We start from the raw sequence: 24,379 nt of genomic DNA on the forward strand, positions 1-24,379 counted from the left end.
AACCAGGTATCTAGAGTCCATCCGTTCACCTTTTCTGCGTCGCACAAAGACACGATGGTTGGAACCAAAGATCTCAAATTTGGACTCGTTAGACCAAAGCACAGATTTCCACTGGTCTAATGTCCATTCCTTGTGTTCTTTAGCCCAAACAAGTCTCTTCTGCTTGTTGCCTTTCTTTAGCAGTGTTTTCCTAGCAGATATTCTACCATGAAGGCCTGATTCACACAGTTTCCTCTTGTTCTAGAGATATGTCTGCTGCTAGAGCTCCGTGTGCCATTGACCTGGTCTCTAATCTGAGCTGCTGTTAACCTGCGATTTCTGAGGCTGGTGACTCGGATGAACTTATCCTCCGCAGCAGAGGTGACTCTTGCTCTTCCTTTCCTGGGGCGGTCCGCATGTGAGCCAGTTTCTTTGTAGCGCTTGATGGTTTTTGTGACTGCACTTGGGGACACTTTCAAAGTTTTCCCAATTTTTCAGACTGACTGACCTTCATTTCTTAAAGTAATGATGGCCACTCGTTTTCCTGTACTTAGCTGCTTTTTTCTTGCCATAATACAAATTCTAACAATCTATTCAGTAGGACTATCAGCTGTGTATCCACCTGACTTCTGCACAACACAACTGATGGTCCCAACCCCATTTATAAGGCAAGAAATCACACTTATTAAAGAGGTTGTAAACTCGTTTAAAAAAAAAATTTTTCTTTTACAACCTGCAAGAGAAAGACATAATGAGCTAGTATGCATCGCATACTAGCTCATTATGAAATACTTACCTTAGAACGAGCCCCCGCCGTGCCGCTCTCTTACCTGTATGACGAGCCACATGTTCAGTCGCCCGTCTTCCGGGATCACGGCATCCGGCCATCGGATTGGCCGGAGCCGCGGTGACGTCACTCCTGCGCACGCGCGCAGGAGCCGACGGTCACGGCACGGGGCTCTGAAGGAACGGCACGATCAGCCGTTCCTTCAGAGCGCATGCGCCAGTGACGTCACTGGCTGCATTAAAGGTAAATATCTCCTAAACCGTACATGTTTAGGAGATATTTACAGTACCTATAGGTAAGCCTTATCATAGGCTTACCTATAGGTACAACTTCCTGAGGAGGGTTTACTTCCTCTTTAAACCTGACAGGGCACACCTGTGAAGTGAAAACCATTTCAGGTGACTACCTTTTGAAGTGTGACTCTACAATTTTCATAGTCATGAAAATAAAGAAAACTCTTTGAATGAGAAGGTGTGTCCAAACTGGTCTGTACTGTATGTATATATATATATATATATATATATATATATATATATATAAAAATATTGCTAAGGTGGGCTTACAAGGACTATAGAAGTCCCAAAAGCTGAAGACACAGTCCTTATAAATGCCAGCACTCTAATTCTCTTGAGCATATTTCTATGTTGGGCACACTTTATATAAAAATATTGCTAAGGTGGGCTTACAAGGACAATAGAAAACACAAAAGCTGAAGACACAGTCCTTATAAATGCCAGGACTCTAATTCTCTTGATCATATTTCTATGTTGGGCACACTAACTGGTAGCAAAAATATCTGGATAGATCTGGAAGTTTCAATCAGTCATTTTATTTACTCAACCAACCAGAGCCCCAGGGTAGAAAAGATTGGTTCCCTCAATGCTTCATGGAACTTGTAGTTCTGTAACAGCTGGAACACCCATGCCTTACATGATTTTTGTTTGCCAATCATACACTAATTGTCTTGCAACATTATGCTTTCCTGAGTTGAGCATTCCTTGGTTATTGTTACATAATTACATAACAAAGAATGGACTTCTCTTGGGATGCATGCATAGAATCAGATTGTCTGGAAGGTCATGCATGGAAAGTGGCAATTCTGAACTAGCATCTGTGCAGTGATGCACGGGCATGTGTGAATACTTGATGCTATTGCTGGCAACCAACAGGCTATTTACCCACTTCAATGCCAGACACTTTCACCCCCTTCCTGCCCAGGCCAATTTTAAGATTTCAGCACTCCCACACTTTGAATGCCAATTACTCAGTCATGCAACATTGTACCCAAATTAAATGTTTATAATTTTTTGAGACAGATAGAGCTTTCATTTGGTGGTAATTTATCACAATGAGTTTTTTTTACGTTATATAAACGAAAAAACACCAAACATTTTGAAAAAGTTTGTTTCTGTTATAAAATAATCTTTCTTCATAAATTTAGGCCAGATTTATTCAACTACATTTCTTTGGTAAAAGTAACCCAAATCAGTGTATATTATTTAGCCTGTAAGAAAGTTACAAGTTACAAAGTTACGAGTCTACAAACTTTGGGATAAATATATGAAAATTAATAAAGTCCTAATGTACTGACATTTCTTGAGGCCCTAAAATGCCAGGACAGTACAAATAACCAACACATGACCAATTTTTGGAAATTAGACACCCCAAGGAACTTAGAAAGAGGCATCTGGAGTTATTTTGATGATGTAACTTTTTGTCACAATTTTTGGAAAATTAAGAAAATAAATAAAATTTGTTTTGTTTTTTTTCCCACATTATTTATTTCATACTGTGACCAATGCAGTACAGTGTCATCATATGACTGGTGTGGCGGTGATCAGTGATACTTACTGGTGACAGTATGTAAAAAAAGAAATTAATATTTTTTAAAAATGTTTTAACAATTTTTTTTTTTTTTTTACATTTTTATTTGTTTTTTATACTTTGACTAGACCAGTGCAGTGTTACCATAGTGACAATGTACTACTCTGAGGAAATTATGAGGATTTTTTTTTTTTTTTTTTAACTCTCATTACTTTTAACAGTGATGGTCACTGTTATAAGCAATCATTTTTTATGAATGCCATCCACTTATGTGCCATTATGTACAATTGTGATAGCTGTGATTAACCACAGATATCACATGGTACAGGTGCGTTGTGATTGGCCCTGTCTGTACCATAAAATCACTGTGAACAACCACAGAGATCACAATAGTACATACATATAGCTATAAATGAAAGCCTTTCATTGTGTACCTTTTGACATTTGATGGCTGATTGGTCACAGTAATTACATGGTACCGGGGTCGGCCCGCTACCATGATTTGTCATCCAGGGGTGACAGATCGAGCTGCAGTGCAGCCACTAGAGTGCACAGGAGGCGTGCACCTGGGAGGTTGTCATATGATGTCCTCCGAGAATAACGGAGCTCCCGCTTAGCCGTAATTTGACTATAGCCTGGGAGGGAGGTAAACTGGATAGTTTCACATGGCCAGTGCAGTACCTGTTAATTGTGTCCAGTGTTTCCTGAATGACTTCCTAATATTGACCCTGTTGTCTTGACCTGCATCTGCTATCAGTCTGTACCCACCTGCCTTCTCACCAATCCGCTCATCCTTTGTTCACCATCAAGTCGGCTGCATTGTTCCACTCAGTTGAAGTGTGTGTCGAAACAGTGTCCGTTTTCCTGCCTGTTACACTCCAGGGGAAGTCCACACATCACAGACTCGACTGCAGGGCTGGGCTCGCAGCAGCCCTTTTCTCTGTGCTCAGGCTGCTCAGCTGTCGGACAATTGTCATCACTCATTGTTTCTTCAGTGGCTCACCTGGTTATCGTTATCTGCTCATCAGTCCCGCCTACAGCCAGCCCTTTCTGGCTATTTAAGCTGCCTTGTTCATTCCTTTACTGTCTTCGCCTCGTTCAACCTATTGGGAGTTTCTCTTCTGCGTTCCTGTGAAAGACTTTGCCCGGCTGACGTCCCTGCTGGTTCCTGATCCTGTTCCTCTGCCTCCAACTACACTGATTTCTAGTTTCCTGATCACTGGCTTGTCTGACTTCCCGTCTTGGCTTCCGACCCCTAGCTTATGTTTTGACTACATTTACTGTTCTTTTTTAAACAATCTTTTTTTTAATTTTCAAAGAGAGACAAAAAAAAAAGGAACAGTTAGTGTACAATGAGTAGAGCAAAGGGCCCAAAAATGACAACATAACATAAATCACCATCACTTAAGAATGAGGCTCATTGATACATTAATTTTGTTATAACATGTGATTACTCCATTTTATGCCCCAAATAACACTGGGGGGTTGCATTTGTGAGATGTCGTACCAGACATGAGCTGAATGCCTATGTGCAAAGTCATGAAAAGAAGGTGATGTGAGGTGGGAATGGAAGTGGGTATGGAAGCTGGGAGGGTGAATGGGAGGGAAGAGGGGCAGGGGAAGTGGGGGGATAATGGGGGATAAAAGACACATAAAGAAAAACAACAATAACAGCTATCAGATAAGACAAAAACGATCAGCACTATAATTGGAATCAGAAATAATGATATCGAAAGTGTTCCATGGAACTTTAGCAAGCCTGCCCCAATCTGTGACAGCGCTATACTAAATCCATTCAGTTCAAATCAATTCAATTCTCCGGTAATGGAGACAAATAGGGCTTAGAACCTGTAGGCTGGGATGCCTGCAAAGCACTAGAAGTATAATGTATTCAAGTGGCCCAAATACCATAGAATCTCTCATGTCTGTCTCTACACCTTGCCACCCATTGCTCCGCCGCCATACTACTATTGACCAGGCGGATCCAATTAGCTCGCCCAGGAACATGAGTTTGTTCTGTGCTCTAATATCCTGCCAAAATAGATGTAGCTTCGGGCACTCCCATTAAATATGTAGTTAAGAGCCCCGTAGCCCACAACCCTTCCAGCAGGCGTCCGGGGTCACCAAAAAAATCCTGGCAAGAGTGGCAGAGACTCTATACTGCTGGTCAACAACTTAAAGCTATTCTCCTGCCCCTTTGTATCCACAGAACTCTTATGGGTAAGGCTATATAGGTGGTCCAGTTGGGCTTTCGCGAACGTATGCTGCAAGTCTCTCTCCCACTCCCGTATGTAGATTGGCTTACTCCTGGACTCAGCCACGTGCAGCATCTCATAGAGGACAGAGATAGAGTGAGGGACAGGAGCAGCTAACATACATAGTTTCTTGTACAAAGTGGATGGGGTCTGGTGGCTTGAGGTAGACTACGAATAAAATGATGTAGCTGTCTATAACGCCAGTCATCATTCGGGAAACGGCAAAATTGATCACGGAGCCAGTCCAGAGGGACTAGGCCCTGGTCATGAATAAACCTTCCACATCGTAGCTCCCCATTCCTTGCCCATGAGTGGAAGTAGGAAAGGAGTGAATCAGGGGAAACCCCCCCAGGGAGGCGCGAGTGGAGACACTTTAGGAGACAGCAACCCCTGTGCATTCAAAGCATCCCACAGTCTCAGTACATGGGTGGTGACAGGGGATACAAGATCCATAAGGCCCCGTTATTCCTTGGAGAACCAAGGGGCTTGAGACAAATTACGACCAGCCAAAAATTTCTCAAGAGTAACCCATGCTTTAGTATTAACATGATGATGCCAGTCTAATATCAGCTCTAGGGCTATCGCCTCATAATATTTCCTGAGGGAAGGAATCCCTAATCTCCCCAATTTCTTAGGGCATTGCAATATGCGGAGGTCTAGGCGGGGGTTCTGCCCCTGCCAGATACATTTCAAAAACAGGCTGTTGAGAGCCGAGAAGAAAGATCTGGGTAGTGAAATAAATAGGCACTATCTGGAGGTAGAAAAGAACTCTCGGCAACACATTCATCTTCAATATACTGACTCGGCCCATCCAGGAAAAAGTAGTGTGGTCCCACTTCAGCAAGTCTGCTCTGATTATGGAGAGAAAAGGGGCATAGTGTATAATTGTTAAAATTGAGTTCGGACGTAAATACCTTAATATTTTAAGGAGGAGTGACACCATGTAAAGGAAAAAGAGGCTTGCAGCTGAGTGCAGAGGCCAGACAAAATATTAACCACTTCAATACAGTGCCCTTTCACCCCCTTCCCACCCAGGCCAATTTTCAGCTTTCAACGCTGTCATAATTTGAATGACAATTGCGTGGCCATGCTACACTGTACCCATATGAAATTTTTATCATTTGTTTCACACAAATAGAGCTTTCTTTTGGTGGTATTTAATCACCGCTGGGTTTTTTATTTCTTACTAAACAGAAATAAAAAGACAGGAAATTTTTAAAAAAAAGTTTTTATTTTCTGTCAGTAAATTTTGAAAATAAGTCATTTTTCTCGTTCACTGATGTGCACTGATGAGGCGGCACTGATGGGCATTAATGAGGTGGCACTTATGAGGCGATACTAATATGCCGCACTAATGGGCACTGATAGGCGGCACTGATGGACACTGAGAGGTTGCACTAATGGGCACTGATGAGCACTGACGGGAGGCACCGATAGACACTGATAGGCAGCACAGATGAGCAGGCACCGATGGGCACTGATTGTGGGCACTGATTACCTGTCCTAGACTCCCCTTTGAGGAGGAGCCGCTGATTGGCTCTCCTCCCCACACACTCTGACAGTGTGAGGCAAGGAGAGCCGATAAACGGCCCTTCCTCATTTACATGTGACCGGCTGTGATTGGACACAGCCGATTAAATGGGTAAAGAGCCGCGTCATTGGCTCTTCACCAAGATCGGGGTTACGCCGTGTCCTAGCAACACGGCATGGCCACGGTCGCTGCACTGTGCGTGCCCACAGGCACGCGACAGAGGCCGTTCTGGGATGCCATCATATGACGGCGCCCCAGAACGAGAGCAGCACCACTCCGCCATCATTTGACGGTGGCCGAACGGTAAGTGGAAGAATCTCTGACTTACTATAGTTAATTTTAAAATTTGACAGTGAATGGGATCTCTGTAGCTCTGCCATGATATTAGGGAGGGAGATCAGTTGGTCAGCGGCACAATATAGAACATCGTCCGAATAAGCCAAAAGCCTATGTTCCATCATCCCCACTCAAAAACCCTTTAATGTTAGGGTTCAGGCGAATCATATTTAACAAAGGTTCAAGGATCAGGGCAAAGATGAGTGGGGACATCCCTGTCTTGTCCCATTACGTATGGGGAATGGGGCCAGAGAGAGTTCTATTCAATTTGAATTCGAGCTTCCGGGGAACTATATAAGGACCGTATCCCTCGGAACATATTTTGACTGAGGCCCATCTTGGTTAATATGGCTCAGAGATATGCCCAATCTACTCTGTCAAAGGCCTTCTCAGTGTCAGTAGACAGTAGAAGACATGGTGGACAGTCAGTCTGCAAGTTTGCCCAGTGGATCACCAGGTTGGAATTGTCCCTGGCCTCCCTCCCTGCTATGAACCCTGTTTGGTCGGGATGTATTACAGTCGGTAGGATGGGTTTCAATCGATTTTCCAAGACTCACACTAGTATGTTAATATCAGTGTTCAACAGCGAAATTGGTCTATAGCTACTTGGTGCTGTAGAGTCCTTTACTTCTTTTGGGAGAACTGTGATATGGGCCAACAGGGCCTCTTTAGGGACAATCGTTCTGTAAGCTAGGGCATTAAAATATGTACACATAGGGCTAGAGAGAAGGGGGAGAAATTTGTGATGATAGGCATTAGTGAGTCCGTCAGGGCCCAGGCTTTTGCCTTTTGGCAGGTCTTTGATAACCGACTCTATCTCTGTTAGGGAGATATGCTCATCCAGCTTCTTGCTGATTTGTGTCGTAAGCCGACAGCTTGCGCCTCGTCAAGATACTGTGAGAAAAGCTCCACTTTCTGGGTAGTCATGGAGCCGGTGAGTGCAACAGGGAGCTGATAAAGTCGAGCATGATAGTCCCTAAAAGCTCCTGCGATTTAAGAGGATGCTATCGGTGGAGGTACTGGGGTGGAGTGGAGTTTATAAACATGACCGAACATGCGCTGACGCCGAAGAGCCCTGACCAGAAGGTTCCCACGTTTATTCCCAAACTCATAAAACTTATGAGAAATGTGCCGCAACTTGGCCCGTATGCAAGTCTCCAGGAGGTTGGAAATTTCCTCTCTAATGGCCAGGAGCTCTGTGGCCAGTGCCGGGGTTGTATTACGCTTATATTTGAGCTCCGCAGCCTGGAGTTTAGTCAATAAAGACTGTAAATCCCCATTGTGTGCTTCCTTCAGCCTGGAGCCCTGAGAAATTAAAGTGGAGTTCCACCCATTTTAGTAACTTTAGATCTATGTAATCCCCTTTAAAACTACTTTTACCAATGGAAACCAAAACTTTTTTTTTTTTTGCTAGTAAATACCTTATATTCTTCTTTATTCATCCTCTCCTCACTTCCGGGTCCAGCCGCCGATCGGCGATTACGTCATTCGGCGATTCGCACGGGGTGCTGGGATGTAGCTCATGGCATGAAATCTCGCATTATTACACAGGAGTCCTAAGGTGTAGTGTTTGTATTGAGGCCGTGCTCTGCCCCGCCTCCTCTCAGTGAGGATATAATGCTTTCAGTCCTCCCTCACTGGCTGCATAAACCCTCTTAAAACCAGCGGATGAAATCACTCTCTCTTCCCATCAGAGGCTCACACTGAGGTACATGCGTAGTTTGTGCTATGACTGGCCTCTGTACAATGTGTATATATGCTATATATTATTTGATATAAAACACAGTGATATTTTTCCCGTGCCCGGCTACACTGAGTAAACACCCTTCAACATAGTAGTACACTCGGTAACATTGCACCTTATCCTTCCTCCTGACAAAAACGAGAATGCTTCTGCTGTTGCATTGATAATTCTCGCAGTAATAACCAAATTATCAGGCGACTAAGCTGCAAATGTTGTTGTTCCTTGTTCCATCCAGCAAGTGGCGCAGTGACACCGAGGCAGTGAGTAGACCTTGGTGGGGGCCTGCGGGCGCTGGGCCTGGCAGACTCCTCTGATGGGAAGGAGAGAGTGATTTCAGGTGGTTTTAAGCGGGTTCATGCAGCTAATGCATAGATGTCTATGACCTGTGGTCATCTGGTGAGTGCCCAGTCTTGTGGGGTGCACTGGAGGTGTGGTGAAGGCGTTTGTTTGATCCTTATAAAGCACTGGGAGTACCACCAACGGTTAAACCATTTATTCACCAGCAGAGAAACATAAGGACATTATTTATCTGCACGGTGTTATATGTGGACTTTATTATGATATATGCCATGTGCAAAGTATATATTGCAGTATATATTGCATTTGTTTTTATAACATATAGAATATGGGTCATTCAGAGCAGATTATGGTAGCAGGTCTCTTCAAACAGCATACAATTGTCAGATGTTAATGCCAGGATGACCAGGATATTCAGCAGAAGGACACCCAGACTCCCAAACGCATGGTGCATACATGAAATTAACCAAACGGTGCAAACATAGTGTAAAACTGCTTAAGCAAAAATGTTTTAAAATAAATTATTACACTTACAAAAACATCTTGTAAGGCAACACATGTAATGAAGAGATAGCAGAATGAGGTTACTGACACGTTTCATCCGATAAGATATAATCATAGGAGAATTGCCATGCCTAGGGGACATAGGAGGGGAGCACGGAGTGTTTCACACAGCTCACATAAGAAAGTATTTGAATATAAAATCACTGGGCACTTTATATACACTATGGATTTTTTTTTGGCTGTTTATGGACTTTATAATATGTTTATCAATTGATTTAAAGGCACAGAGCACTTTTTGTATACAGCACTTTTTTATGTAAGTTTATTCATATAATTTTTTTAAAGGCACAGGTCATTTTTAAGGTATATGAATTGTATGTTAGTATAATGATCTTTAGTGCTTTATGTATTGATTCACAGGTATGTTACATTGGGTATACACACAAACAGTAGTGCCGCATATATATACATATTGATAGGGATTACCTTATGGCGCTTTTCCACTGCATGGAACCGTACCGGTTCGGCACGCTTTTGTGCTTTTCCACTGCTGGTACCGCATGGTATAGGGTCGGAACGGTTCGGTACGGTATAGGTTTGCTTTTCCACTGCATGGAACCGAACGGTACGGTACGGCTCTGAAAAAACAGTACCTACTCGATTGTGGTTCCAACAGGTACCAAACTGGTACCATATCCCACAATCCTTTGCATGCAGTCACTACTAGCCACTGATTGGTCAGAGAATCCCACCCACCCCGTTGTTATCCCACCCACTTAACTTTAGTACTACTTTAGTGGAAAAGCAAACCTATACCGTACCGTACCGAACCGTTCCGACACTATACCATGCGGTACCAGCAGTGGAAAAGCAAACCGGGCCAAGCAGGGCCGAGTAGCGCCGAGCCGGTACTTGCAGTGGAAAAGTGCCATTAGTGGGTTAATCATTTGTGCAGGCAGCTGCATTGGTCATAGAAACTTTAATACCTTAGGGTGGGGCTTATTTAAAAATTTTACTGTCAGTTTGGCTTCTGCAATGAGGAGGGGGGGGGGGGGGAGGATGATGAGTCCTCTGACTGTACCTAATTGCTAAAGATAGTAGAGGACAAAAGTGACGGAGACACACAGTATAAGCATTGAAGGATTTCATCCAATGGCAGAAAAGTGGAGGTAGCAGCAATCCTATTCTAACAGATGGCACTGTTGCATGGGTGCAAGCCACTGCTATCTCCAATTCTGCTCACCATATCTTAGCTGTGTGGGCCATTTTTCACATGTGCTGCAGACAGCTCCATAGTGATTTGCAGACTCTATCAGCAATATATCACGCATGGTAAATCTATCGGTCATTTGGGTACCGCATGCATGAAGAGACACATGACTGTTTACTACAAAGCTTGCTGGGAGCAGCACATGAATGCTTCCTATTAGGAGAAAAAGTCCTGCACTCTGCCTCCTCCTTTTCGCTCCTCCCTTTCAACCTCTCCCCCCAGTACAGAACATTTTCCATTTGCAAGTCCTATAAGGCTCACCTAATGGCACTTCCAACAAGGAAAAGGGTCAGCATGGGGCTTTGCAGAGTAGGGATCGATTGATATCGGTTTTTCGTTGCCAATACCGATATTTTGGCCATCACATATCGGTATGGGCCGATATTTTGTACATCCTATGTCAGGGTCCGAGACTAGTCTTCTCCTCCTCCAACCATTAGGTGGTGATGCTCATGTAAGGGTAAAATGATGCCACATAGCATAATTCCGTTTACAAATGTTATTGAATATGCCACTCACATATGTACAAATTAAAAATATAAGCAATTCCACATTAGCAGATCTGCTGGCAGATCAGTATCTCTCACCCACTTGCCGTAAGTGATACCCGGGTGATACCGCTCCGTTCGGCATCCACTCTATACTGCTCTGTCTCTCACCCACGCCATCTCCCACCCACCCGATACCGATCCGTCTCTCACCCACTTGCCGTAAGTGACACTCGGGTGATATGGCTCTGTCCGGCATACCATCTCGGAGGTCACGTGCGTGGTCACACCCGGCGTGACCACGTGACCTCCGAGATTGTCATCGTATGCCGAACGGAGCGGTATCACCCGGGTGTCACTTACGGCAAGTGGGTGAGAGATACTGATCTGCCAGCAGATCTGCTAATGTAGAATTGCTTATATCTTTAATTTGTACATATGTGAGTGGCATATTCAATAACATTTGTAAACGGAATTATGCTATGTGACATCATTTTACCCTTACATGAGCAATATTTGGAATATCGGCAATATCGGCCAGTTCTTGGATATATCGGCAAAACTCAATATCGGCCTTGCCAATAATCGGTCGATCTCAATTGCAGAGTAGGGGCAAGCGTAGGCTGCGAACCTCACCCTGCCATCTCCAGCTGTACCACTGAGTAGGCAGGTGTTTCTTCTGCAAAAAATATGCACCCAATTACCCCCATGCTCAACATCCTAAAGCCAGCTTGGCAAAATTGCCATCCTTGCCCTCCCCCATCATATGTAAGGTAATGCCTCCTTGTTGCTGGACCAGGCAATCAGCAGAAGAGTCCACATGCCCAAAGACGTGGTCCTGCAAGAATGGGCAGAGATATTATATCTCCTTCATGGCCCAAAGGGTAACTTTGCTTATGTTGGGAAAGATGCAGGACAGGGCACGGTGCTGTAACTGGTGGTACAGCCCCAGTTTCTGAAACTTTGTGACAGTCACATATTGATCTCCTCAACCCCCTCCATTGCCTCTCTTGATGAGTCATTATCAGAACCCTTCCACCAAATGATGTGGACCAGTGCAAAAAGCAAGGTCCATAAAGACATGGATGAGCGTGTTTGGGGTGGAGGAACTTGACTGCCCTGCACAGAGTCCTGACCTCTACCCGATAGAACACCTTTGGGATGAATTAGAGTGGAGACTGCAAGCCAGGCCTTCTTGTCCACATCAGTGCCTGATCTCACAAATGCGCTTCTGGAAGAATGGTCAAACATTCCCATAGACACACTTCTAAACCTTGTGGACAGCCTTCCCAGAAGAGTTAAAGCTGTTATAGCTTCAAAGGGTGGGCCAACTCAATATTGAACCCTACGGACTAAGACTGGGATGCCATTAAAGTTCATGTGCGTGTAAAGGCAGGTGTCCCAATCCTTTTGGTAATATGGTGACATACAGTATGTTCTAACAAGGGATTAGACCATTGTGATATGATATTACACTTGAGCTGGCAAGGATGAGCAGTTTTGCATAGGCACCAGTGAAGTGCAGTACATTTGACAATTTGGGTAACAAAGAATTACCCAACTATAATAACTCAAGGGCATCTGTTTGTTCATGCTATTTACACTTTACTATGTACAAAGATGTAATACAATTTGCAATACATTTCTTTCTTTGTGTATGGACACATAAAAACAGCAACTCTACATACGCATACAATGTGCATACACTGAGCTGTATGTGTGCTGCACTGTGTATAATGTCATGTTTGAATGGTGTACTGAGCTGTATGTGTGCTGCACTTTATTTTCTGATATGTAAACAAATAATGCATTCTGTATGCAGGCCAACTAATTGGCTGACCATTTAAACGATTATGAAAATAGTTGACAACTATTTTCATTATCGATTATGTTGATTATTTGGTTCAGCTCTATTTATTTTGCATATAAGGACAGGTGAAAGGGATTTAAACTTTCATTTTTGATAGGGAGTGTGGTTTTCTCTTTAACACACAGTTACTGGGGTGCAGCTATATCCTTTGGAGGCAGGATACCAATCCTGGGCTTTAGTGCCGGTTCACATATGTGCGGCTGCGGCGATCGCATATAATATCGGAGCGCACTGCTCCTTCATTATATGCGATCGGGTGTGCGGTGCGAATTCAGCCATACACTCTGTATGGCTAAATTCGCACTGCACCCGCAGTAAAGTCGCACATGACCCTTTTTTTGAGCCGCATCAGGATCAGATCGCACAGTGGTTCACACTTGTGCGATCCGATCCTGTGCGAACTGTAAGATCGCACTGCGATATGCGATCAAACTGGGGGTGTCGTTAAGATTACATTAACACCCCCAGCGTATCGCATATGGTAGTGTGAACTGCCAGGGGTGCGTTTGCAATGCTGGAACAGGCTGCGAATTCGCATCGCATAAGTGTGAACCGAGCCTCAGGCACTGGAGGAAATAACACAGCAACAGAAATCATAGAGCAGCCCAGTCATGCCCAGACCGCAATAAGGGTATGTAGGCATTTTGCGCATGCACCTTTGATGTGCAGCACCAGGATTTACACACATTGCTGACAATGATTTACATAGATGGCCATGGGGGTGGGTGGTAAAAACAGGTGGCTGAGCCAACCACCACTTCCTACCCGACTTTTAACATTACAGCCTGACAGGCACTGTGGTGTGATGCTTGGCACTACCTGTCAAACTTGCTCATGAAGGTGAAAAAGATCGCACCACAACCATGAGTCAAATGCTTGGCTGGCAGTTGCAGCGCAATCCTGTAATGGAAAATTGCCATTCGCCGAATAACCTGTTCCAGCCGGCTTTACTTATACATGTGTGGCCTCTGGGCGGGTGGGTGGGCTTTGATACCGAGCAGATTTGAGCATCCATAGGGAACGGTTTTCTGTGATGAGTACCCGCTCATTGCATGCTCCCAACACAGTAACTAAAATGTCACAGAAAGCTCCTGATGCATACATGCCATCGGCAGTTTCCGATTATGTGACTACTGTGTCAACCAATCACAGTAGTCACATGATTGGAACGCCCATCCCCTGGCATTTAGGATCTCTTAAAGAGCGAGGGGGCGGTGGCAGAAAGGGGTTAAAGAAACATTTTTTTTTTCTTTGTGTATGAGCACTTAAAAAAGCAACTCCACATAGAAATGTTCTAGGTTGATGAGAACTCCATTACTAGTGGTCAAAATGGTTTGTGGTCAATGGCTTTAATGCAGATCCAGTGGCTTTATTTATTTCCCATAGAACCTCGTTTTCTTTATCAAACATCTGTTGGCAAAAAGAAAAAAAATATATGATTAGTATACTATTAAATATTTGTATTGAACACAGAGCAAAGAAACATACAAAAATATGCAGTATAAAATATATTTTCTTGTAATCTACAAAAGATTTTAGTAGTTAAGAGACTTTTGTGGCCTAAGTTACTGCACATAACAGCAGGCAGAAGATACTTCTAATGGACTAGGGTGTGCAGAATAAAAAAACAAAAAAACGGAAAATAGGGTTCAACCTGAGCTACAACATAGTGTGCATTAAGCTGGCTGATATCATAGTATACATTTTTTTTTGTTTTGCTGTAAAAACGGAATTTTTGTAAAATCTTACCTGTAAAATTCCTTTCTCTGAGTCCTCCGACAGTCGCCGCCTCTTCATATTCGTCACATATGGGGGTATTAGACTTTGCTCCGAAGGAGTAGCTAGGCAACAGAATATGTTAACATTAAAGCTTTTAACATATCCCACCCTCAAGGGGTGGTCCCCTCAGTCAATACCCTCCTACTTCCTGAAACCATATCTCAGCCTCATGTTTGCACTGCTTTGGGACGTCCCCATATGTGACGAATATGAAGAGGCGGCGACTGTCGGAGGACGTAAGAGAAAACGGAATTTTTGTAAAATCTTACCTGTAAAATTCCTTTCTCTGAGTCCTCCGACAGTCGCCGCCCCCGCCCCTCTTTTGGGGTTTGGTTGTATACTCTACTGCTATTCCACTGAAACTGAGATATGGTTGCAGGAAGTAGGAGGGTATTGACTGAGGGGACCACCCCTTGAGGGTGGGATATGTTAAAAGCTTTAATGTTAACATATTCTGTTGCCGAGCTACTCCTTCAGAGCAAAGTCTAATACCCCCATATGTGACGAATATGAAGAGGCGGCGACTGTCGGAGGACGTAAGAGAAAAGTTAAATTGCAGGATGTGGCATTTTCATGCTTTTGTCATTTTTTTTGTGTGCATATACCAACCTGTGTCCAGTCTTCTTGCCGGTCATGAGTATAGCCACGGAGATGACAAAGGCCATGTACTGCTGTCACCTGACAGAGAGAACACCCAAGAAGTGTAAGTCATATGTCCATATGTTTTTTTTTTAATGTATATATATATATATATATATATATATATATATATATATATATATGAACGCTTACCCATTCAATTTAAAAAAGAAATGAACGACAAAATATTTGTGTTTAGATATAAAAAAAAAATTATAAATACCTTTTTTCTTTTATAAGTGATCACATAACCTCTGTTCTTAGCTGCATAAGAAGCTTAGAGAGGTGGAGGTGGGGAAAGAGCAGTATTGCAGTAAAGGGGGGAGGGTGGCATGCCAGCACAAGTCTGATCATTGGAGGACAGGCAGACTGAGCTCCTAGAACAGTCAGTGAACTGACTACGCTTGGATAGATGTGCTCTCATGCCTAGCCTGGTCAGTTTAAAACAGGAAAGCAGGGGGACTGGCAAAGACACTAGGTGTTTCACACAAAGAAATACAAAGAGAACAGGATACGTTTTCATAGAAGTACATGGTACAATAGACACATATCAGGAATATGGGGTTAACATACTCTTTAATGACTCCAAATTACATTTAGTAACACGTTAGAGGTAGTAGTATTCAGAGTATACAAGCCCAATTCCAAAAAAGTGGGGATGCTGTGTAAAATCTACATAAAAACAGAATGCATTGATTTGAAAATCTCATAAACCCATATTTTATTTATAATATAAAATTAAAAACATATAAAATGTTTCAACTGAGAAAATGGACCATTTTTGTTTTTTTGTAATTTTTTTATCTAGACATTGTGAATTTACAAAAAGATTGTGCCATTACTACAATAAACAATACATGTGAGCAAAAGCTTTACAAATGTAGATTTTACACAGTGTCCCAACTTTGTTTTTGAATTGGGGTTGTATATCAACTACAATTCAGTCACCTTACCTTTCTAATATCTTCTAAGATTAGGCAGGAGGCCCCACTTTTACAGCAGCTCTAAAGAAGCAATGTACTGTACTAATGTCCAACAATGTATGCAGTGTTGCTTAACACACCCATGACAAAACAATGGATGTATGAAAATGTATGCAGAATCAAAAGACGTTGTGGTCATGTTCTTATGGTGAACCTGTGCTTACACTATGCACACTAAAGCATTTACATTTTTGGAACAAGCTGTAAAAGGATTTCAAAACAAGCTCTTATTAACTTCTGTGACTACGGGCATTGTGGAGAAATTCATCCTCAAAGTTCACAGAAGAGGTACTGAAATCCTATCTTTTTTCTATTAGAAAGGGGGATAAAATGGGGAATACAAGTTCAACAGCCTGCCAACCTTACAATATAACAATTAGCAGGTGTTTCTAATCTTTGAGAATTAATAACTTCATAATACAAGCAGCTACACATGGCTTCTTTGAAACTCTTAGTGCTTGTTAAGAATATGTAAATAATTAAATATTAATAGGCTTGGCGCAGGTGCAATTTATATTCAAATGTCAGCCAAATTATGAATAAGAAAGAAAGTGTTTCGATTCACATCTTTATCATACCAAATAATGGCAATTTATGAATAACACATGATATATAATTCACCGTTAGGATGCTGTTGAAATCCTCTTGTGTTTCTTGACATTGCTTATATATAAATTCAACACCGAGGTAGATATCACCCAGATTATATTCATCTTGAAATGATGGCTTGGGCAAAAATTCAGGATGGAGATCCTACAAGTATGCGAACACAAAATAGATATACTATAGAACAAAAATGCAAACTATCAAAATACGTTTCTGTGATTCTAGAAAATGTAGTTTAGCTTTGTACCTCATGAAATGGGAATGACAGTACATCTGTTGCTTTGTCTTGTTTCCTATAACTTTTATTCAGTTGTCTAATCTTGGCATCATTGACACATATCACTCCCACATCAAAATTCCTCAAGCTAAGGCAACTTCTAGCAATCTCTAGATTCTTGCGCAACAGAGCTCTGCGGACACGGACCACACACTGCAGATTCCGTATGAGTAGAGACATCATTCTGTAAAAAACAAAAAGAGCTATATTGTAGAATAGCCACACTACATACTATACAAAGCAGAGTAGATGTCACAATCTAAATGCTATGGACAACAACACCTTCATGGTCTTTTCAAAGCTTATGGGTCATGAGGCCTGTGACTGTTTCTCTAAAGCTACGTTCACATCTAGGCGTTGCTTTTTTTTACAGACGTTTTACAGGCGTTCTCAGGTGTTTTTGTGCAGGCATTTTTAGGTTGACAAGTGACCGATGAAAAAAATAAAAACGCCTGTAATCTGCCAAAAAAGAAGCTCATGTACTTTTTTGAGCGATGGGCATTTTGCTTAAGGCGACAGAACACTCAGATGTGAACAGGGGCCATAGTAATGAATGGGATTTGTCTTGTTGTGTGTTTTTAGAGCTGTGGCTTAGAGCAGAAAATCGCCCAAAAATGCAGAGATGTGAGTGGAGCCTTATAAAATTAAATTTAATAAAAAATTATGCCACACACTTCATTTTTCTGGTTAAATTATTTTTATTGCAAATATTTCAAAAAACTTGTAAAGAAAGCACCTAGTCTGCCCGCGCAGGTGCTACGACTGACGAAATAGGAAACATAGATTTGTACACATAGCATAGACAAAAGAGGGAGGGTCTCCTTCTCAAACAATCACATTAAACCTAAATATATTATAACATATATATGTATGTCAGGGAAAACCCCAAATTTTGCAGGACTCATGTGTCAATGACCCCGAATAGGCTGTCCTCGATACATAAGAGAAAGAAAAGGAGGCGCAACACCTAGTGCATTACCCGTGGTCACCGTATAAAATATTTTATTAAAATGCCAAATGCATACTCACAGACGAGAAGAATATAAAATCGCATTAAAAGATTCCACCACAGATGAAATGGAACACGTCCTTGTAGATGAGATCACTAACGCGTTTGAGCTCTGATGAAGGGAGCTTGACTCAATGCAGAGTGACCATCGTGACCCCTTCAATGCAGAGTGACCAGCGTGCCCCCTTCAATGCAGAGTGACCAGCGTGCCCCCTTCAATGTAGAGTGACCATCGTGCCCCCTTCAATGCAGAGTGACCATCGTGCCCCCTTCAATGCAGAGTGACCAGCCTGCCCTCTTCAATGTAGAGTGACCATCGTGCCCCCTTCAATGCAGAGTGACCAGCGTGCCCCCTTCAATGCAGAGTGACCAGCGTGCCCCCTTCAATGCAGAGTGACCAGCGTGCCCCCTTCAATGTAGAGTGACCATCGTGCCCCCTTCAATGCAGAGTGACCAGCCTGCCCTCTTCAATGTAGAGTGACCATCGTGCCCCCTTCAATGCAGAGTGACCAGCCTGCCCTCTTCAATGCAGAGTGACCAGCGTGCCCTCCTCAATGCAGAGTGACCAGCGTGCCCCCTTCAATGTAGAGTGACCATCGTGCCCCCTTCAATGCAGAGTGACCATCGTGCCCCCTTCAATGCAGAGTGACCAGCCTGCCCTCTTCAATGCAGAGTGACCAGCGTGCCGTCTTCAATGCAGAGTGACCATCGTGCCCCCTTCAATGCAGAGTGACCATCGTGCCCTCTTCAATGCAGAGTGACCAGCGTGCCCCCTTCAATGCAAAGTGACCATCGTGCCCCCTTCAATGCAGAGTCACCATCGTGCCCCCTTTAATGCAGAGTCACCATCGTGCCCCCTTCAATGCAGAGTGACCATCGTGCCCCCTTAAATGCAGAGTGACCACCGTGCTCCCTTCAATGCAGAGTGATAATCGTGCCCTCCTTAATGCAGAGAGACCATCATGCCCCCTTCAATGCAGAGTGACCATCGTGCCCCCTTCAATGCAGAGTGACCATCGTGCCCTCTTCAATGCAGAGAGACCATCATGCCCCCTTCAATGCAGAGTGACCATCATGCCCCCTTCAATGCAGAGAGACCATTGTCCCTTTTCAATGCAGAGTGACCAGTGCACTTACCTGATTTGCAGCGGCAGCTTCTCCTCAGCCCCCCGCGTCTCCTTGAGTCCCTTCCACCTCCTCCTCCTCCTCGGCCAATGGCATGGGTTCGCCTTTTGGCCAATCAGGAAACTGGTCTCAGACCCGCTTTCTGATTGGCCAGGAGGAAGATCCGTGTGACAATAGCTAATTTTCATTCGCTATTGTCACACAAATGGGTGGGCTAGGGCGCAGTGCTCTGCGCCCCCGGGCCCACCCTTTTCTGAAGCCTATTAGAGCCTCCAACTAAGGCCCTTCTCTTTCGATCAATCAGTTTGGCCGGGAAGCCTGCTCTAGGAACATGTTGCTGACAATGATTTACATGGGAGGCCCCGGGGGTGGTAAAAACAGGTGGCTGAGCCGACCCTCACTTCCAATCTAAATTTTAACATTACAGCACTGTGGCACTGTGGTGTGATGATTGCCAGTACCTGTCTTACATGAAGGTGTAAAAGGGCGCAGCACAACCATGAGTCAAATGCTTGGCTGGCTGTTGCGGTACAATCCTGTAATAGAAAATTGCCATTCGCCAATAGCCTGTTCCTGCTGGCTTTACATATTTGTGGCCCCTGGGCGGGTGGGTAGGCTTTAATACCAAGCAGATATGAGCATCCATAGGGAACGGTTTTCTGTGATGAGCACACAGTAATTAAAATGTCACAGAAAGCTCCTGATACATACATGCCATCGGCAGCTTCCAATCATGTGACTGCTGTGTCAGTCAATCACAGTGGTTGCATGATTGAAATGCCGGTCTCCTGGCATTTCGAATCTCTTAAACCAGTTGTAAACCCCGGGAAAAAAAACCCTGTAAGACAAAGGCATAATGACCTAGTATGCATCGCATACTAGCTCATTGTAAAATACCTTAGACTGAAGCCCTGCAGCAGCGACCCCACACCGCTGAGACGGCTGACATCTCCCCCAGTGTTTCTTCCGGGTTCACCGGCTCTGGCGCTGCGAGTGGCCGGAGCCACAATGTTGTCACTCCCGCAAGAAGTCTGCCAAGCAAAATAGGTGAGTTGGAAGCTCTGGTGCTCGAGGAGAACTATGATTTAATTGGTATTGCTAAATATTGGCTTCATTCTTCACATGACTGGGCTATTAATATTCCTGGTTATGCTTTCTTTTGGAAAGACAGGGTAAAACGGAGGGGTGGTGGTGACGGTCTCTATGTGAGAAGTGATCTCAAAGTGAGTGTGAAAGAGGACCTAGTTGATGGAGAGTGTGATGATTTGGGTTCAAAAGTGTCAAAAATGTCAGTCAAGGGTCCGATCTGTCCGCCGCAATGTCGCAGTCCCGCAAAAAAAAAAAATCGCAGATCCCCGCCATTACTCGTTAAAAAAAAAACAACAAAAATCTATCCCTTAGTTAGTAAACGCAATAACTTTTGCGCAAACCAATCAAAATACGCTTTTTACGTTTTTTTTTTTTACCAAAAAATTTTTACATTTTTTTTGGTGGAATTTCTTATAAAAAAAATGTGAAAAATATTGTTATTTTTGCAAAATTGACGCTCTTTTTTTGTTTATAGCGCATGATCAACAAATCGCACAGGGGATCAAATACAGTAATCCCCCGCTACATCGCGGTTCAGTTTTTGCGGTCCCGGTAATTCGCGTTTTTTTTTGTAATGTTATTTTACTATATAAATCATTAAAAATGAAAGATTTTTGTGTTTTTCATAGCTCTTGCTCTGTCTCTAAGTATCTTTTATGTGTTTAAATGAGTTTCTATTGTTTTAAAAGTGTGTTTAAAGACCTTAAAATGCTTTTATACGTACAGTGACAGTAAAAAAATCATGCCTACAATGCATTTTAATAGGGTTTTTCTATTTCGCGGAATTTCACTTTTCGCGGCTGGGTCCGGAACGTAACCCCCGCAATGGAGGGGGGTTTACTGTACCACCAAAAGAAAGCTTTGTTTGTGGGGGAAAAAGGACGCAAAATTTGTTTAGGTACAGCGTCGCACGACCGCGCAATTGTCCGTTAAAGCAACGCAGTGCCGAATCGCAAAATAGGCCCTGGTCAGGAAGGGGGTAAAATCTTCTGGGCTTAAGTGGTTAAAGAGCTAGGGGGAATTGGCAGTAAGAGGTTAATGAAAAAAGAAAAGAAAACAGGTGTCAGTAGTGCCTCCTGAAAGCTGCTATACTGCCCTCTGAAAAGTGATCCACCGCAGATCTTCTTTCAGAGGGAGCTAAGCATTACCACTTGTCTGAAATAACCTTAAACATTCAGTTCTGCTTTCTGACAGAATCTAGAATGTCTATAATTGTTTCGCAGATCTCAGTCTGAAGTCCACCGTGGCACACTTCTCACTGAATGAATAAGTGCATGATATATTTTTCTTTTGTGTTTATCCTATTATTTTAATGGTTGTCACTTAACTGTACAATAAAGACGCTTCACTTGCTCTGAGCTTCCTCTCTCCGATCTGTGATCTGCAGGACTTCCTCCATCTTCTGCCAGTAGGAGGCGGGAACATTCTGCCCCCGGAACCTTTGTTGCAGCTGAGTGGCCGGAGGAATAACTTATCCGGCTGGACAGGAAGTGTTTTTCATAGCAGAGGAAGTAGGACTGAGCTTGTTTAGAGCAATGGAGGTGAGTGCTAGTGAAAGGAGATTCTGTTTTGAATGGTGTGAGCTGTGAATTGCTGGATTGGGAGGGCTGCAGTTTGAGCTGTGAGTCCAGGGGAGTGTACTGGGGATGTTTCCCAGCCTAATTATGGCATTTCTGGTAAGAATAGCAGAGGTTTTCTGTGCTTGGGAACAATGTTGTTATCCTGATAACAGGAAACACAACCTGACACTACAGACTGGCAAGCTCTAATATAATTATCTTTGTTTTGAGGTTTAGATGCTGTAAATTAAGAATGCTTTTAGAATCAGAAGTGTTAATAGTTTATTAATGAACAAATTGGAAAGTAAATAAAGATTAGAAAAACCCAAATCAGTATTTGGTGTGACCGCTGCTTGCCATCAAAACCACATCAATTCTGTTTTTGACCACAATTCTTCCATGAAGACCCCTTTTGGCAGTCTTCTCTGGACAGTAGATAGGTGTACTGGAGTCCCACTGGTTTCCTCCTGTTCTGTGCTGATGGCACTGCTGGACATCTTCCGAGGTTGAAGGGAAGTAAGCAGGATGTGTCATTTGCTGCAATAAAATGCTTCCTGACCGCCCCGCGCATATATACTGCTGCAGCATAAATGCATGTAACTCTGAGTAATATTGTTTCCTTGGACTGGGGCGCGTGAGCCGCCCGTGACTAGCTCCCGCTGTGATTGGACACAGTGGGAGCCAATCAGCTGGTCCGGTGGACTTGCCTATTGTTCCCAAGGCAGACAGAACAGCAGACTATGTAAACAAGGCAGATCGCCGTTCTGTAACAGGAGAAGACAGATCTTGTGTTTCTGCTTCTTACCGTCTCTGTCTTCTTACCGTACAAGCACCTCCCCAAAGTTAGAAAGCACTCCCTGGGAACACATTTATTGCTTAGATTGCCCCTGATGTTAACCCTTTCCCTGCCAGTGTCAATAGTACAGTTAAAGTACATATTATGTAGCACTGATCACTGGTACCCAAAAGTGTCACTAATGCTGGCCATACACGCACAGAATTTTAGCTGAAAATGGTTGTTTTAAGAAAGATCATTCGAAAATTGGGCGGTTAGTGAACACAAGTTTACAGACGATTTCTAACATGTGCCCGGCTAATGTCGATGGATCCATAGCGAAAACTTTTATCGTTTCTACAAAAGTTTTTATGTGTATGGTAAAATTGAAACGAAAATAATATTCTGACTCATATTGTGCATGTTATTGAACGATCGTTATGATCATGAAAACGATTATGTAAAAGAGTTTATTCTGTAAGTTAGTGGCCAACTCGCTTTCGACCGAATAATCGTTCAGTCTGTAAACGGCCGAAATTCTGTGCGTGTATGGCCAGCTTTCGTTGTTTTTTTGTCCCCCACAATGTCGCAGTCCCACTTACTAGTAAAAAAAAAAAATAGATATTCCATAAAAATATCCCATAGTTTGCAGACGCAATAACTTTTGCGCAAACCAATCAATGTATGCTTATTGGGATTTTTTTTTTTACCAAAAAGATGTAGCAGAATGCATATTGGCCTAAATTGAAAAAAATAAATTTGATTTTAAATTTTTTTTTATTGGATGTGTTTTATAGCAGAAAGTAAGAAGTTTTTTTTTTTTTTTTCCTAAAATGTTGGTATTTTTTTTTTTTTTGTTTATACCGTATAAAATAAAAACCCGCAGAGGTGATCAAATACCATCAAAAGAAAATTATATTTGTGGGAAAAAAAGGACATTTTATTTGTGTACTGCATCGCACAACCGCACACTTGTCAGTTAAAGTAAGGCAGTGCTGTATCACAAAAAATTGCCTAGTCTTGAAGGGGGTAAACCTTCCTGGAGCTGAAGAGGTTAAAGAGAAACTCAGGCCGACCTCCCCATTTCTTTTTTTTTTTTTTTTTAACCCGCTTATCTGATGGTGGTATCTGCACATTTCTGCACATTAGTGTTCCCACTGAGATCCTCTCATGCCCAGCCATAGCTTCGTCCCAGGCCGCCATGTTCTCTGATGTCCTCAAGAGGCCCGCCGCCTCTTCCAGGTTTAGAGATCGGGCCTCTCGATGAGGTGCCGATAGGCCTGCCCCCTCCTGCTGCTCTTTAATAAAAGGCTATGCCTCCTGGAAAAAGTGAAGTACGTATCCTGGGAGGCACCGCGGGCAGTGTGCGCATCATTCACCTAAGGTGAATTGCCTGTATTGGGAGGCAGGGCAGACTTTAAATAAAAAAAAAAAAAAAATGCCCTAATTCTCCAGTGGCAGGAGGAGGGGTGGAGAGGCGGAATCGTCCTCGGGAGGCTGAATGTCCGCTTTAAAGGTTTTTTGACCTTAAAGCATAACTCCACTTTTGTTGAGAAAAAACATTCCCATCTGGGAGATCCATGTACCTTACAGTAAAGCTATTGTGCCACTTTAATGGCATAAATCCCTCTTGTTAATATATTGCACCAAATA

General features: G+C 43.1%; 1 protein-coding gene across 2 annotated transcripts; it reads right to left on the reverse strand.

The window, feature by feature from the left end:
* Positions 1-14,177: 14,177 nt before the first annotated feature.
* Positions 14,178-21,820, reverse strand: YBEY (ybeY metalloendoribonuclease). 2 transcript variants are annotated; one of them, XM_082262272.1, is made up of 5 exons: positions 21,721-21,820; positions 17,140-17,353; positions 16,908-17,039; positions 15,274-15,342; positions 14,178-14,295 (listed from the first exon to the last, which is right to left on the reverse strand). In XM_082262272.1, exons 2-5 carry the CDS (start codon positions 17,350-17,352, stop codon positions 14,203-14,205), a joined length of 507 nt encoding a protein of 168 aa, XP_082118398.1. In that variant the 5' UTR covers position 17,353; positions 21,721-21,820; the 3' UTR covers positions 14,178-14,202. The 2 variants fall into 2 exon arrangements, with proteins under 2 accessions (XP_082118398.1, XP_082118399.1); XM_082262273.1 differs by lacking the exon at positions 15,274-15,342 and having other exon boundaries at positions 14,184-14,295.
* Positions 21,821-24,379: the final 2,559 nt, after the last annotated feature.

Source organism: Pelophylax lessonae (genome assembly GCF_965119305.1).
Source record: "Pelophylax lessonae genome assembly, chromosome: 6".
Lineage (NCBI taxonomy): Eukaryota > Metazoa > Chordata > Amphibia > Anura > Ranidae > Pelophylax > Pelophylax lessonae.

Coding starts and splice junctions, on each gene's coding strand:
- YBEY (XM_082262272.1), bottom strand. CDS start 17,352: ATGATGTCTCTACTCATACGGAATCTGCAGTGTGTGGTCCGTGTCCGC. Junction 17,040..17,139: donor TGTCATTCCCATTTCATGAG/GTACAAAGCTAA, acceptor GCATACTTGTAG/GATCTCCATCCTGAATTTTT. Junction 14,296..15,273: donor GGCAAGAAGACTGGACACAG/GTTGGTATATGC, acceptor TTTTGCCAACAG/ATGTTTGATAAAGAAAACGA.